The sequence below is a fragment of the Panthera onca genome, chromosome F1, assembly GCF_046562875.1.
Source record: "Panthera onca isolate mPanOnc1 chromosome F1, mPanOnc1 haplotype 2, whole genome shotgun sequence".
NCBI classification, from domain to species: Eukaryota; Metazoa; Chordata; class Mammalia; order Carnivora; family Felidae; genus Panthera; species Panthera onca.
Window position 1 is genome coordinate 29,260,167 of NC_138355.1, and position 16,940 is coordinate 29,277,106.

A 16,940-nucleotide genomic window follows, 5' to 3' on the forward strand; every position below is an offset into this window, starting at 1 on the left:
GGCATTAACTAAGGTTGCTATCTTGTGTAATAAATGTGGTAAAAGGTAACAAAGGGAGAGTGCTGAGTTTAGGGTAGAAGAATGAGACAATGAATTCACTTTAGAGCATTCTGAATGTGAGATGTCTAAGGGATATCTAAGAAAAGAGGTACTCTTTGCAGCTCAGTGGCAGACAGGAAATTAAATCCAGGTCTATATGTTAGCAAAGCCATCTTCTTAAACATTATTTCTTATTATATTATTCTATTAAGTAAACATTAACTCCTCTTCTGAAAAACAGGTAAGAAAAATGGGATTTTTAGATGGAAACATTCTTGGAATAGGCTTAAATATATTGTACAAGTATACAATATAGTGTATGCTGTTCAAGGTGAATTCAGAATGGTACAGTCTTCTGCTGGGTCCTTAAGTACTTCATGGAAGGACAAACACTGAAGAACAGTACTGTGTGCATTAGAGTTGCAGCATGAATACAGAGCATCACAAACATGTGAAAATATGTGTATTATTAAGTATGTATATAAATATGTGTGCATATGTGCAGTGTGTATATATACACACACACACATATACACACATTAAATAAAGGTATCAGAGTATTAAAGGATGAATCTGTACGAAGTTAGTTAGGGTGTGGCAGAAGAGATGCCACGATTGTTTCAGCCATTTAAGAACTTAGCCAACTAGGGGCGCCTGGGTGGCTCAGTCGGTTAAGCGTCCGACTTCGGCTCAGGTCATGATCTCGCGGTCCGTGAGTTCGAGCCCCGCGTCGGGCTCTGTGCTGACAGCTCAGAGCCTGGAGCCTGTTTCAGATTCTGTGTCTCCCTCTCTCTCTGACCCTCCCCCGTTCATGCTCTGTCTCTCTCTGTCTCAAAAATAAATAAACGTTAAAAAAAAAATTTAAGAACTTAGCCAACCAGAAATTCCATGTGTAAAAAATTCTTCAAAAGACAATCAGGCCTTTTTATATTTGGCTACTGTCTCAACATCACCAAATAGGCACCTAATGAAGTCCCAATATAATAGTTCAAATGTCTCTATAAAATGGTGAGTACGGATAGAACAGTCCCTCATCTTGATAATTTATCTTGATTGTCCTACTTACTGATTTCTCTGTTTCTTTTCCCTGAACACTTCGACCCAGCCCCTGGAAGGTGACCTTTCTGGATACGATGGTTGGCTTCCACCACACCAGAATACCACACTTTCAGATTTATGACTTAGGGCATAATACTTGTTCACTTTGAGCTTTAATATCCTTATTTGTAAAATAATGGTAACACAATTCCTAGGACCACTGTGAGAATCAAACAAAAGAACACATATGGAATGCTTTCTAAATGAAGTGCTCTAAATTTAAAAAGAATAACCATTTTATAGTCTTTTTCTGCTTCCAACAGACTTAGTTGCCCACAACTACTGATATGATAACAACTTTAACTATCCTTGAAAAGCAATTATTTATTCCCTAAATATTGCTACATATGATAAAAAAGGTTAATATCTTTGCTAAACAAATGGGTCTTTTCAGTTCATATAAAAAAGATAAACATGTCAATAAGAAAGTGGCAAGGAACATGATCAATAACTAAAAAAAAAATATTACTAGCAATAGCCACATGAAAAAACTGCTCAATGTGAGACAATTACTTGTCTGGAAGATGCAGGTAGGGGCCATCACTCTGCAGAATAAACAGTCTCTCTGAGGCTGCCATCTGGATCTCCAGTGCCAGTGACTATGCTCCTTACTTTTAAGATACCAGCATCTTCCTTCATCTCTGCAATATTATTCTCCAGAAAGTCACAGTGGGTATGGCATCCTCTAAGAGGGGCCTGGTGTTACTGGATCTCCCTTCAATTCAGCAATTATTTATTGAGTCAAGAACCAGGCACTAAGATCTTAGGAGAGATCCAATTATAGGGAAAGCCATCTCTAGCACAAGAAACAAAAACTAACAGGTGACAGGAACATTTACGGCTCCAATACACTCCACTCACTTAAATGTGCAGCCTTAGGCATGGCTCAAAGTCTCTCAGTCTCCATTTTCTCATTTATAAACTGGGGTTAACAACAGTACCTTACTCATAAGGCTGTTATAAAAATTAACTGAAATAATGTATATAAAGTATTTAGCATAGCATCTGGCAGATGAGCTTTCAATAAATGTTAGCTCTTGTCTTGAATATTATTAAGTTCTATAACAAAATTGCATGTTATTATGAGTAATAGATTCTATAATAGACAGATGCATAGTATTATGAGAGTATATGGGAGGAAGATTTTAATCCTAATTGAAGAATGGGAGGAGGGGTATGGATCTGGAAATATCTCATGAAAGAGGTCAAAGTTGAAACAGGCTGTGAGGGCAAGAATTCAACAAGGAAAACTAAAGGGGCAGGGGCCTACTCTAGACCAAAGGAGCAGAAGGCAGAAAGTCTAGGGCATTTCCAAGAAACTGCAAGAAGAGGAATGTCTAAGGTGATGGCCACATGTGGGGCACAAGCATGTGGTCCACTGGTATGTTATTACTATTCCCTGAAGGGTGCCATAGTCAATTAGCCCTATCAGTGGTATCCCAAAACATCTCAGCTCCTGTAACTGACTCAGAGGGGTTACTTGGTAGGTAAGAAGAATGACTCTTTCCCAGCTCTACCTTCTGAGGTGTAGACTAGGTTCTGGAGAGAAGAAATCTGCTATTAATAGCTAACACTGATTAAGTATTAACTCTCTCCCAGGTACTAAACACTTCACATGCATGATCTGATTTAGTTTTCTCAACCATCCTACATGGTGGATACTAGTATCCTTGTTTGCAGTTGGGTAATTAAGGGTATGAAAATATGAAGTGACTTGTCTAAGTTCACAAAGATGACAAGTAATAGAGATGGGATTCAAACCCAGATATACTGTTTACAGTGTCCATATTTTACTACTAAACTACACCTATTGTACAGAGGAAGAAAGCACTCTGGACAGAGAGCCAGAGAACCTAGGTTCCAGTCAAGATCCTCCACTAAATAGCTGACTATAACTTGGGCAAGTTGCTTCACTTTCTATTCAGGTTTCCTCGATTGTAACACAGAGGCCACTTATAGTCTCTTACAGTCCCTTCTACCTCAAATAATTTTTATCCCAATCTAAGATACAACTCTGACAACTGATATATGAAACAGTGTCTTGGGGAAATGCAGATGCTCCCAACAAGCTCTCATAGCTTTATATGTGACCTTCATGGTCACACAACTCATCCAAGAAAGGGTCCTTGTAGTCAAGGGAGGGACTTCGAATACTACTCTGGTGATTACTGGTGTTGAACATAAAATCTCTGTCTGCAGGGCCAGAAAGTTCTACATGTCTTGCCAGCCACCAAAGACCCCTTCATTTCCATCAAGATGTGCTGTTCTGTATGCCAGCTAGTTTCCTTCCAAAAAGGACATTTAACCATATGCAGGATGTGTTTAATAGCATAGGTGTTTGGCCATGGCATCTCTCATTTCCAAATTCTGAACCTGCTGCCTAACAGCTTTGTGAGCTTAGGCAAATTACCAAACTTCCCTCTTGGTTACCCTATTCATAAAAGAAGATAGTAATACCTTATAGGGTCATTGTGAGGATTAAATGAAACAATGTGTGTCATGGCATTGGTGTAATTTTCAATGTATAGCACAATCTCAAAAAATTACAGCTTAAAAAAATCAACCTGAAACAAGCCCTATATTACTGCTGTAAACTAGCCAACAGGTGTAAAGTGTGTTATGCTTTCTCCAACTCAACAGATCTAAAACCTATCCTCCTTCCCTCAAAACCTCTTTGTCCTGTGTTCTCCCTTAGCCACATAGTGACTCAATTCAGAAATCTAGAAGCAGTCCAAGAGACTTCCCTCTTATTTTTACCCCCAGTCCACACTCAGACACACCCAAAGAGTCACCAAGACATGCACGTGCTGTCTAACCAACACCTCTTGGATCTGGCCCATCCTGTCCATAGCCACACCACTGGGTTGCTTCGGGCCTCACTGCTTCTTCTGCTTTGCTCCTAAAGTGTCTCCCTGTCTTCAGTCTTGTTTCTCTAAATAATTTCTTCAGGATGATCATCTTTTTTTTTAATTTATTTTTTTAATTTACATCTAAGTTTGTTAGCATACAGTACAATGATTTCAGGAGTAGATTCCTTAAAGCCCTTTACCCATTTAGCCCATCCCCGCTCCCACAACCCCTCCAGTAACCCTTTGTTTGTTCTCCATATTTAAGAGTCTCTTGTGTTTTGTCCCCCTCCCTGTTTTTACATTATTTTTGCTTCCCTTCCCTTATGTTCAGGATGATCATCTTTGATTGTAAACTGGTCATCTTCCCTGCTTAAAACTTGAGAACCTCCCAAGAGCTTCCGGAATCAGATTTAAACTCATTAGCTTAGCCCATATAATGAGCCCTTCATGATGAGCCTCTGCCTTTGCCTCAAGTTTCATGTTCTCTACTTTTCCTGACTTGATTCATTCAAGTTACTCAGAATATACCTTTTATACCTTCTTGACTACTAACCTGCTGGGATGTCCTCCCTTTTGCTTCTAGTCAACCATTACTCATTCTTTTAAACTACGTCTCAATGGCAATTTCTTCACTTGGCCTTGACTGATCTTTGCCTCTTCTAATCTAAATGCTTTCCCTGTGCTATCTCTCTACCTAGACTACAAGCTCCTTGAGGTTAACAGCTCTCTGTCCTTGTTTGATATATCCTCAGCCCCTAGAAGCAGGTGATGTACAGCAAGAACTCAGTAATATTAGCTGCATGAATAATTGAATTTCTATGGTTGATTCCAGTGTCTGAATCCCGGCAGGAAAATTACTGTATAGTTCACCTACACACAAGTCAGGTCTGGGAGATGCTGAGGTGCCATCTTCTAATATCCAAAGAGAAGCAATGACAGGTGATTCAGGAGATCCAAAGTTTAATATTGAAGATACACTTGTTGGTCTCTTCCTTCTGGACAGGACCTAGGTCCTATTCAATTTTGTATCCTCAGTTATGCCTTGCAAGATAGTAGGTGCTCAAAATATGTGACATCTACAAATCTTAAAAAAAATACGGTATATATATTAAATAAATTGCTTTGGATAGGGCTAAAACCCTGGATCTGTTTGAATTTAGATTCCATTACATATATTTTAAATTATTTCCTTAATCAATCTACAATCTCCTTATTTTATCTTTGTGATCTCAGTCTAGCAAAGTGTCTTGTGTATAGTAAATACTCAATAAGCATTTGCTGAATTGCACTTAATTCTCAAACCCACTCAGCAAATGAGTTGGTGGCAGGACAGACAGACAGCTGTAACCATGCTTGTTATGGGAGCCATTCCACTCACTCAAGAGATGGAACCAGAAGAACTCCTCCTCTAATAGGGAAAGTTCACCACTCCCCATTAGTCCTTAAGGCAAGAGGATCTGGACAGTGGGTCTTGGCATTTTATACCCTGTATGTACCAGGTCACACTGTGTACATGAAGACTAGTGTATGTGAATAAGTGTGTGCGTGAATGCATGTGCAGATTAAAACTCACACTAAAGTCTGTATGGACAGGATACTCTAGGCTAACCCTCAGGAGCCTTTCTCTAGTTGTGCCATGTTGTCAATATCCCTGGATGGAGGCCACATGATACGTTTAAAAACACATGGAAGCAAAGATGCTTTGAAAACTATGACATGCTTCACATACATGAGGTTTCCAATTGCTTCCGGTGTGCATTTGTAAGCATCTCTGGCCTGGCTGTCCCTGTCCCAGTTTGGAGACAGCACAACTGCTCCCCCAAGCCTACCTTCCTCCCTCCAGAAGCCCTGGGAGCAGTGGATAGAGGCAATGGGCTAGCTTAGGGCCATTTTCTGTTTGTGTGCACCTTCTGCCCTGTAGTCCTGTGCTTATGCAGTTCTGGTTTGTTTCCATGGAGACAGGAAGCTCTGCTTCTCTTCAAACCTAAGCTAATGGTTTTCATCAAATCCCATTTCCTCTGAGACAAGTAAAAACACTGCAATGCTTCTATCTATACTTCCTCTTTAAATACATCGAGGGTGACCAACTTACCTCACAGCCCTCCTTTCACTGAGTCCCATGCCTCTGAGATGGGTGGCTCAGTTACTTGCACACTTCGTATCCAGTGAGTCATGAGCACTGGCATAGGCTGCCTGCCCCCTCTCGCTCAGACTCATCTCGTCACTTGCCCAACATAGGGGCTCTTCCTTCCACTGCCTTCTTTCTCTGCTTTAGGAAAGCCTTCTCTCTCTGCTTTAGGAAAGCCTTCTCATATAACATTCAAACTGCCTTCAGGTCACTGGGAACATGTCCCCTGGAAATAAAATCTCCAGAGCTTTTCTCTAGCTTTCAAGTGCAACTCCCAACCAAATGCTTACTCAAAAGAGAAAGTCTACATCCCCTCCAGAGGCATGTGAGAACCAGACCAAGCAGAAGAGAGCATCCTTGGCCCTCTGTACACAGAACTAGCTACTGCTAAACCCTCTGCAGACACTGGTAAAACTCCATATGTGTTGAGCATCAGAATGTGAAAAAGAAACAGGGACAGAAATATTTCACTCCCAGCCTGTAAGGCCCCTATTGTTAACACTCTTTTAAATGTCAGAATTTATTTACACCAGCTGTTCCCAGCTGCTGTTTTCACTTCCTAGGCTACTCCAGAAGTGCTAAGGAGACATATGTCATCCCGGGTCTGTTTCATCTCCCAACCTGAGGAGGCTGTCTCCCCATCAGAGGGGAGCTGATGGTCTTACAGCCTGTTCACACAAAATATCACAGGCTGCTACTCAGATGATAGCCACCTAGACCTAACAGGTGGAGAAAATGAATGTCAGTATTATCAAAGGACATAAGAGCTAATGGCTACTCGATGCCAGACCCTGGGCTAGGTCTCTGTCAATGAAAGACATTACTATCCCATTTTACAGAGAAGGAGGTGAGCTCAGAGTAATTTATTCAAATGCACAATGCTGGTAAGTGGCAAGATTAGGGTCTCACTCATGACTGTCACATGCCAAAAGATCACGATTCCACCAATGTGCCACTCTTTCCCATCCAGAGAAGGACATAGGAGAACTAAAAGAAACAACTCCAAACCAGAGATGGTCTATCAGACTGGATACAGTTAGACATAGAAATTGTCCTGGAGGGCAGTGCTCTGTCCTAGTTCCAGCTCTGTTAAAGTATGTCTTGAACCCATATAGAAGCCTTATTTGGAACATGGTTGATTTGTTCGCATAGCATCTATTTCCCTCCCTCTTCAAATAGTAAGAACAGGGCCTGAATTTTCTAAATTAACCATGGACACACTTTGGAAACAAGTAGGGATAAAGAACATCAAGTAAGATTACATAAATAAGAGATTATCCCTTCTGCATAAATACATGACAAATGAAGTCTATGGTCAAGCTCCTTCCATACGTAGTCACTGAGAGATAGTATCTGAGTTGTAGGTACAGGCAATATGGAGCAAATGACCTAGAGCAGTGCTTGGACATAAAGGATGTCAATAAATGCTCACTGAATGAGTAAATATATAAGAAGTCCCATTACATCTTATGACTTTCCACTCAAGATGCACAGTATTAAGAATGTCTTCACAGTGCTTCCTGCTTTTATTTCATAACCATTTCACAAGTCACCACAGGCTCTCAATACCACATACTTGGACTAGTATGGTCATTTCCCCCTTAATCCTAGTGAATCTGGTCTCTCTCCATGTCAATGCTTCCCCCACTGATGCTAGATGAATGGTCTTATATATTCCTTTCACCCCACACTTTTCTGTATATGCAGTAATTTTACTTTAAAATTTTATTTCTATTTTTCTCAAGGTATGCACATTGACTTTTAAACTCAAATATTTTTTAAAAACTTATCATGAAGAGATAGCCATCTACTGCCACACCTCTCCCCACCCCTGACTCTCACTCCCCAGAAACCATCATTTGTAAGTTTTACCTGTATTTTTTTCTAGTATCCTTTTTTAATTTTTTAATATTATACCTCCATAATTGATATTTATCTTTAAAAATTTTAATGTTTGTTTACTTTTGAGAGAGAGACAGAGGAAGAGTGGGGGAGGGGCAGAGAGACAGAGAGGCAGACAGACAGACAGACAGAATCTGAAGCAGGATCCAGGCTCTGATCTGTCAGAACAGAGCCCAATGTGGGGCTTGCAAGATTATGACCTGAGGCAAAGTTGGTCGTTTAACCGACTGAGCCACGCAGGCACCCCTATTTTTCAATTTAGAATACTGCTTAAAGACTTTCTTACTATGGAACCTAAGATTTTAGTCTTTGACATTCCCTTCCCCTCCCCTTATTTATCTTCCCCCATCCTCTCAAGGCAATTATAACACCATATGGGGTCATTTCACAATCCATTAAGGCTCAGCTACACACAAAACTAACTTACGATGCTTACATGTCTCTAGTGGTAACCCTTTTGTATTTTGTGGAGTTGCTCAGATGGAGGTGTGTGCATATAAATACATATATGAATATGTTTATACACAATTCAAACATTTATATATATATATACACATATATATAAATTATATATTCATATATATAATCTTCACAAAACCTTTGAACTTTTCTGAATACAATGTACATCAGGGAATAACTTGCTTAATTCTTTCCTTAAAGATATCATTCTTAAGCTCTCTGTCATCCTATCCAAATCTGAATTTGCTGCTCTCTAGGTCTTCTGACAGTTATCATTGTAGACTTCCCTTCATAATCATCCTGGAATCCCCTTTGCCTGTTTTCTCTATCGAATCCCTTGTTTGCATGAATATCATGTCCTTCTCTTTCTTCAATTAATTCCTTATTTTTAGAGATTCACATTCTCCAGTAACTTCTTCAGAAAGACAGTCTCAAAATACTGCCATTCCATTCTCAGAAATTATTGCTATTTTGGCTGGGTATAGATTTCTATCTTGGAAATTTTTTTCCTTAAGAAATATTTAGGAACTTCTCTGTTCAATTCTAACTTTAAGTATCATTGAGAAGCCCAAAGCCACCCTAACTCCTGATTCTTTGTTGTTAAAATATATTGCCTTCCCAATAACCAGAAGCTTTTGGAATATTATCTTTATTCAGATGTTCTGAAATTTTATGATGGTTTATCTTGGTGTGTGGTCTCTTTTCATTAGTTGTGTCAAATGCTCAGTGGGCATTTTTATTATTAATTAATTAAATTAATTTGTTCCCTTTTATATCCATACCCTCTTCCCATATTTATGCTATACAAACTGCCCTTACAATAGACAGGTTTCCTCTGCTATCTGAAAGTTTACTTTACACCACTTCACTTTCATGAAAAACCCACATTAGTACATATTTTTGATAAATGAAAAAAATCCGAAGGGCATTTTTGCTTTTACAAAATGGTAATTGTTTCTTTGTTTTACACCACATTGGTATATGAAAGTTTTCACAAGAATGCTCTACTTTCAAATAAACAGCAAAAAAAATCTGATTAAAAAATCGAGAGGACCTGAATAGATATTTTTTTCCAGAGACAATGTACAGATGGCCAACAGTCACAAAGATGCTCAACATCACTAATCAAAGAAATGAAAGTCAAAACCATAATTAGGTATCATACCACACCAGTCAGAATGGCTAGTAGCAAAAAGGATAAGAAATAAGTGTTAGCAAGGAGAAAAGTGAACCCTTGTGCACTGTTGGTAGGGTTGTAAGTTGGTTCAACCACTGTGGTAAATAATATGGAGTTTCCTCAAAAATTTAAAAACAGAAACACCATATGATCCATTAATTCCACTACCAGATATTTACCCCCCAAAAATTAAAACACTAATTTGAAAAGATATAAGCACCCCTATGTTATTGCAGCACTATTTACAACAGCCAGGATATGGAAGTAACTCAAGTGTCCATCCACAGAGAAATGGATAAAGAATATGTGGCATACATAGACAATGGAATATTACTAAGTTATAAAAAAGAATGGGGTCTTGCCACTTGTGACAACATGGATGGACATAGGGTATATTATGTGAAGTGAAATAAGTCAGAGAAAGAAAAACGCCACATGATTTCACTTATATGTGAAATATAAAAAAACAAAACAAATGAAAAAACAAACAAAAACCAGATTCTTAAATATAGACAACTCGTGGTTGTCAGAGAGGGGAAGTAAGTGGGGTGGGGGGTGCAAAACAGATAAAAATATTAAGAGTTACACATTTTCAGTTATAAAACAAGTAAGTCATGAAGCCAAATAGTATAGCAAAGGGAATATAATCAATTATATTGTAATAATGTTGTATGGTGACTACACTTATCATAGTAAGTGCCAAGTAATGTATAGAATTGTTGAATCAATAGACTGTAAATCTGAAACTACTTTAAAATTTTATGTTAAAGGGGGCATCTGGGTGGCTCAGTCAGTTAAGTGTTCGACTTCGGCTCAGGTCATTAGCTCATGGCTTGTGGGTTCGAGCTCTGTGTCGGGCTCTGTGCTGACAGCCCAGAGCCTGGAGTCCACTTAGGATTCTGCGTCTCCCTCTCTCTCTGCCCCTCCCCTGCTCACACTCTGTCTCTCTCTCCTCCAAAATTAAATAAACTTAAAAAAAAAAAACAAAGAATGCTCTACTTTCAAGAGAAACTTGTACTCAATGTATACTTTTTATTGAATGCATTCTTACAATCTATGTATTTTGTGTGCATGTATTTTTACATGCATTATACTATACTATTTCTTGTTTTCACTAAATTTTATGCTTTTAAGATACTCTATGTTTTCGTGTGTACATAGTATTTGTTGCTCCTAACTGCTGCATAGTATGTCATGGGATGCATCTCACAGTTTACCCATGTACTTTACCAACTGTGGATGCCCAGGTTCTCTCCAACTTCCCATCACCAAAAACTAATGCTGGAAAGAATATCCTTGCGCATGTTTCAACAGACTTTTACTCTGGCAATGTGTGTTTACTGATTCTGGAAACATTTTTAGTATTTTTATTTGTAAGTTTCCCCCTGCCCTCTTCCCTGTTCTCTTTATGGACTCTTATAAGCTGAATGTTGGACTAACCCTCTGATTTTTTAAAAATTTTTGTTCTACTTTCTAGGTGATTTCATTAATCTTGTATTCCAACCATTTACTCCTCATTATTTTCATTACATATTTATATTTTTTTACATTAATTCATGTTGCATTAATGAAATTTTACATTATTTATTTTACATTAATTTCCAAGGGCTCTTCTTAACTGCTAAATGTTCTCCTTTTTTTATTTTTTATTTTGTGACTAAAATTATTTCTCTTCGACCTCTGCTAATATCAATTACACTTTTTAAGAGTTATCTTTTGTACCCTCCATCATTCATATTCCCTCAAGTCCTTTTTTTTTTTTTTTTAAATTTTTTTTCAACGTTTTTTATTTATTTTTGGGACAGAGAGAGACAGAGCATGAACGGGGGAGGGGCAGAGAGAGAGGGAGACACAGAATCGGAAACAGGCTCCAGGCTCCAAGCCATCAGCCCAGAGCCTGACGCGGGGCTCGAACTCACGGACCGCAAGATCGTGACCTGGCTGAAGTCGGACGCTTAACCGACTGCGCCACCCAGGCGCCCTGTAGTCCTTTTTTTTTTTTTTTAAGAGAGAGGGAGTGCATGCCAGGGAGAGGGGTAGAGGGAGTGGGGGAGAGAGAGAATCTTAAGCAGGCTCCATGCTCAGCACAGAGCCCAACACTGTACTCAATTTCATGACCTCGGAATCATGACTGAAGCTGAAATCAAGAGTCAGATGCTCAACTGACTAACCAGGCGCCCCCTCAAGTTCCTTTTTTCTGTATATTATTTTGTTTTTGTCTTTTGTTTTGGATATCTTTTTCCAATGCTGATGATCCCTACTCTGCCTTAATATTTAAGAGCAGTGTCAAAAAAGCTTATTAGAAACTCTTGTGTGTGGATGGCTGGAGCTTGTAGAATGATAAGTGTAATGGGTTGAATGACCCTGCAAAAAAATGTATGTCCACATCCTAATTCCTGTATCCTATGAATGTTACCTTATTTGGGAAAAAAGTCCTTGCAGATGTAATTAAGTTAAGGGTCTTGAGAAACCCTAAATCCAATGACAAATGTCCTCATAAGAAAGAGGCCCAGGGAGATTTTAGACAAAAGACAAGGAGGTAATGTGACCACAGAGGCAGAGACCAGGGTGATGTAGCCACTAGCCAAGGAATACTTGGGAGTCACCAGTGACTGGAAAAGGAAGGAAATAAATTCACCCCTAGAGCCCTTAGAGGAAGTAAGACCCTGCCATATTTTGGACCTCTAGCATCCAGAACTGTGAGAGAATTAATTTTATTCACAGCGTGAAGCCACCTAGTTGTGTTCATTTGTTGTGGCAGCCACAGGAAACTAATATGAGCTTCACTGAGGGCAATGGGTGGGAACCGTTTCTCTGGCCATCCTCAGGTATCAGTACACATAACATTCTTCTCTTAAGATGGATGGTTTCCCCACAGAGGAACCCTACTAACCCTTACCATACCAGATTGATCCACTTCTGAGAGTTAAGAGTAGGCAGATGTGGGCTGGAAGCATGACATTCAGTTTGTGGACTTTCATTCCAGCATATCAACCCTACCCTCAGAAGCACCTGATGTTACCGTTGCAAATTTTTGATTCAGACTCTACAGAGATAGTAAGTCTTCTGACTTTGGCTGGGGTGGGGGTTGGAGAGGGCAGACACCTGTGAGACTTGTTTGGGGCTAGATATCTAGGGTGTTGGATAGATGGGGATAGAGATCTAGGGTGTTGGATAGATGTCCTCTAAGTGTTCCTTATGAGGACTTTTGACCAATCCTCTTGTTTTTAGTGCCATCCATATTTCATCTCTCAGACATATGTGGTGCCTTGAATTCTGGAGGCTTTCCAGGACTGTGGAAGGTTCGGAAGGAAAATCATTTTGCCTTTTTATTGGCATTCCTCACCAAAGGCAGTTAAACCTCAGCTTTCCCACCACTAGATCAGTTACCATTTACTCTCTGCCTTCAAAAATTTTGTTGACCTCTCTCATCTGTTGTCATTTCCTCTCCCGTTCTGTCACTGTGCCCTTCTTAAATTATTTTTTTCCTGTGTTAGTAGAATTACAAGACATGGTGAATTTCATTCAACCTTCTATGTTTAACAGAAGCACTACCTTGTAATTTCCATTTGAAGAACTTATGCTACTCAGAGAAGAAATTAAATTCATTTTTGCTTAGAAAAATGTAAGACCTTCTAAAATCAACCCCTGTTGTAGCTCTATTTTACACTTTACATTTCCCAAATGCTCTAGGTAAATTAGGCTCATTATAATCCTGTCCTATTGCAAGATGAGTCCCATTTCTTCAATTTTTCTTATGGTGTGGTGCTCTCATTCATGGAATGTTCACTCACATATAACCTATTTTATCCTATTACATATTGTGTGTCCCAAGCAAAATCTCAGTCCTTCATGAAGCAATTCCTAATAATCTCAGACTATATAATAGATTTGTTCCTTGCCCCAAATTATCTGTATCTCATATTAGTCAGTAAAAGAACTCCATTCCCTGTCTAAATGTTTGTGCCCTGTCCCCAAAACACAGTTATATAAAATTTTTTATTATATATATAAAATTTATTGTCAAATTGGTTTCCATACAACACCCAGTGCTCATCCCAACAGGTGCCCTCCTCAATGCCCACACCCACTTTCCCCTCTCCCCCACCCCCCATCAACCCTCAGTTTGTTCTCAGTATTTAAGAGTCTCCTATGGTTTGCTTCCTTCCGTCTCTAACATTTTTGTCCCCTTCCCCTCCCCACTGGTCTTCTGTTAAGTTTCTCAGGATCCACATATGAGTGAAACATATGGTATCTTTCTCTGCCTGACTTATTTCACTTAGCATAACACTCTCCAGTTCCATCCACGTTGGATAGGAACCATGCCTTAGACTTTATGTGCTCTTTGCTATGCTTACCATGGCTTTAGACACTGAGTACTTGCTGACTGATGTACACTAATCCAAGCTACAAATATGGAATTTGATGTTCAATAAATGATAGAGTAAGAATCTTTGAGGGTAAAACCTCTATCTTATTCAACCTCACATCCCTCACAACTAGCTTGGTGTTGGACAAAGAAGATCTATGACTGCTGAATGACTGAATGAAAGGATGTATATGAATCAATGAACTCTCACTGGATACTATATTCAACATTGTACCTGGCTTAAATATTTTTTTAACTCGTAAGAAAAATAAAGATGATTAAACAATGTGCACTACTGCATTTCCAGCATCTCGAATAGCACCTCACACAGGGGCTGCCCTAAAGGGAGGTTAAATGAATGAACTGGCCAGTAGTCCAGAGCATTAGTTTACAGTTGGAAAGAAGTTAAGAGGAGAGAGGAACATCTGGCTTACCCGGAAAGCACTCCCAGAACGAGGTTGAGAACAAAGAAGGATCCAATGATGATGAGGGGGATGAAGTACAGCCAATTCCAGGTGGCTCCTAAGGCATCATTGGTCTGAAAGAAAGAATAACGCTTCCTTAATATTTTACCAAAACCATGTGCCAGAAGAAGGCTTCCGTTCCTGAAGTTTCACATATAGGGTGATATAACAAGCATGGAGCAATACAGTTAAACACTGCCTGCTTTATTCCCAGTTTGGTGTTATTGTGGGTTAACTCATATTCTCCCATGTACACAGTATAGGATACTGCATTAGCCTCACACAACACCCTGAGTAGGAGCGGTCCAACACCCTTACTTAACAGCTAAGATAACTGAACCCAGAGAGGTCAAGTACTTTTCCAAGATCATACAAACAATTGCTGGTTTTTATAGTGTTTAACGAAGTGGGTTCTAAGCTTTTGCAGTCTAAATTGGGCAAATTCTCAAAAATCAGAGGCAAGCTGTGTCCATCTACTCCATGGATGCTGGCAAAAGCCTGGACAGGACTGCTTGGGAGACATTATTGTCATCCACATCCTGCTCAGTCCTTGACCCTGCACTCTTTCTTTCTTCTATCACAGTCCAATAGTACAGAGCTGGCTCAGGCTTGGGCCCAACAAGGCTCTGGACAGAATAAGGAATAAATCTAAATTTAAAGATCAATCCTTTCCTCTCTAATCCGAACACACAGTGAAGTGAAAAATGCATGGAAATCCATATTCTGGATTCTTATGCTACAAGTGAGATTCATGGCCCCTGAATACTTAGAGGCTGAGGGAGGATTACACCACATGGCTTAGCCAAAAGAAGCAACCCTTGGCAGGATGTCTTATTAGGACCTAGGAACCATTTGGGAGCATTTTGAAAAGTCTTCTCTAACACTTCAGCCTCTCAACTAAACTTCACCTTGACCCTTCCTCCCCATAATATCAATCCCAAATCTTTCTAAACAGTCTCCTTGAATTGCATTTTATATATGCAGGCTTTTGAAATCCCCCTCCAACCCCACACCAGCCCCTCACATGCAAACTGTAATACCCATTTGAAACAATTAAAAGATATTTTATTCTTAATTCACTGGAGAAACAACGCCATGAAAGTCAAATGCCATGACTAAAATTCACAGGCTAAATTACTAAAATTAAGATCTGAACTCAGAATTTCTATGACAAAATGCTTCTTATCCCTGTGATTTACCTTTTCCTCTTCTCACTGCTAAGCTTTACAAACATATTTTTGGTTCATTGCCCTCATGCTTCTGGTGGTCTCTGAGGACATTCTTTCTTTTCTCTCAAATTATCTAATTTTCTTTCTGCCTCCTATTGAAATATGTCAGTCCACAGAATATAGCTTCCCACTGATCATGGAAGCTATCACTGCACAGTAGAATTTTCCATTAAAAATAGCTTTTAAGAAAACCTCTTTCACCAAACTTGTATCTTTTGTCTTGCCCCCACACTGTTCAGAGACGGATGATTGCAAATGAAGCAGAATATAAGTTAAAAACAAACACCCTCTGAACTGTATGGGACAAAAGTGGGGATCTGCCAGTTTCAGTCTGTAAGTTCTAACTCTTTGGTTCAAACAGGTCTGATAAGTTAAATGCAAGCAGGGAACATGTGGGCCAGACCTCAAAGAAAGCTGCTCCTGATTATCAGAAAGAAGATGCAGAAGAACTAGTTATCAAGGGCCACAAGGGATTTTAAAGAACATAAGAAGCTGTTTTTTTTTTTTTTTCCGGGACAGTTGAGACATGGTCCTTCCTGTGAGCTGAAGGATAGGATCACAGGATCCATGTATAAATAGCTCTACCTTTATTCATGATTACAAATGCAACATTTTTGTAAAGACTGGTTAGCTCGGAGGGCTCACCAGTGGTGCACCAGAAGTTGGAGTGACTATATGGTTTAGCCAGAGTCCCCCCTCCTGCCCCCAGCATTCTTTGGCAGCAAGGACTAAGTCTGCTCCCAGCACCCAGATCAGGGCTCAGCTGCCAATAAACATTAGTTGGTACCAGCAATGGAAAGGATGAAATTGTGACTGTTAAGGTGTCTTTGGTCCCAGGAGTGACTGAGCTACTGTTTGAGGATGGCTAGAGCAATTTCAGTTGGGTGATGATTTGCCAGAGACACTGTAGAGTGAATAACATTTCCCAAAAAGTGTTCTCACTGCTAGTGATCTGCAAGATGTTAATGTGTTCTGTGGAAAATGAGCTTCTGTGACCAAAGAGACTTAGGAAACACAACAGATTATACTTTCCCCTTAGCCTGTGGGAAGACTCATGAAAGGCACATTATTAACTTCAATATCATTTCATACACTTCCTTGATTATGAAACCCCTCTTTTTGAAGAAAATCTATTAACACATGAGGAAATACAGCCTGTGAAATGCAGGGATAAGAAGACTCTTCTCATGAGCCCAAAGTCTAGAACGCACTTCCCAGTTCTCCCA

General features: G+C 39.5%; 1 protein-coding gene and 1 long non-coding RNA gene across 9 annotated transcripts in view; one reads left to right on the forward strand and one right to left on the reverse strand.

The window, feature by feature from the left end:
* The window catches only part of CACNA1E (calcium voltage-gated channel subunit alpha1 E), a 496,397-nt gene that overhangs the window by 140,003 nt on the left and 339,454 nt on the right, over window positions 1-16,940 (reverse strand). For all 8 annotated transcript variants that reach the window (XM_081791869.1, XM_081791872.1, XM_078440843.2 and 5 more), the window contains exon 9: window positions 14,456-14,559. In XM_081791869.1, the coding sequence (XP_081647995.1) occupies window positions 14,456-14,559 (104 nt within the window). The remainder of the gene's footprint in view (window positions 1-14,455; window positions 14,560-16,940) is intronic.
* Window positions 1-16,940, forward strand: part of LOC144614878 (uncharacterized) — a 28,291-nt gene that overhangs the window by 9,071 nt on the left and 2,280 nt on the right. The gene's annotated exons all lie outside the window — the stretch shown is intronic.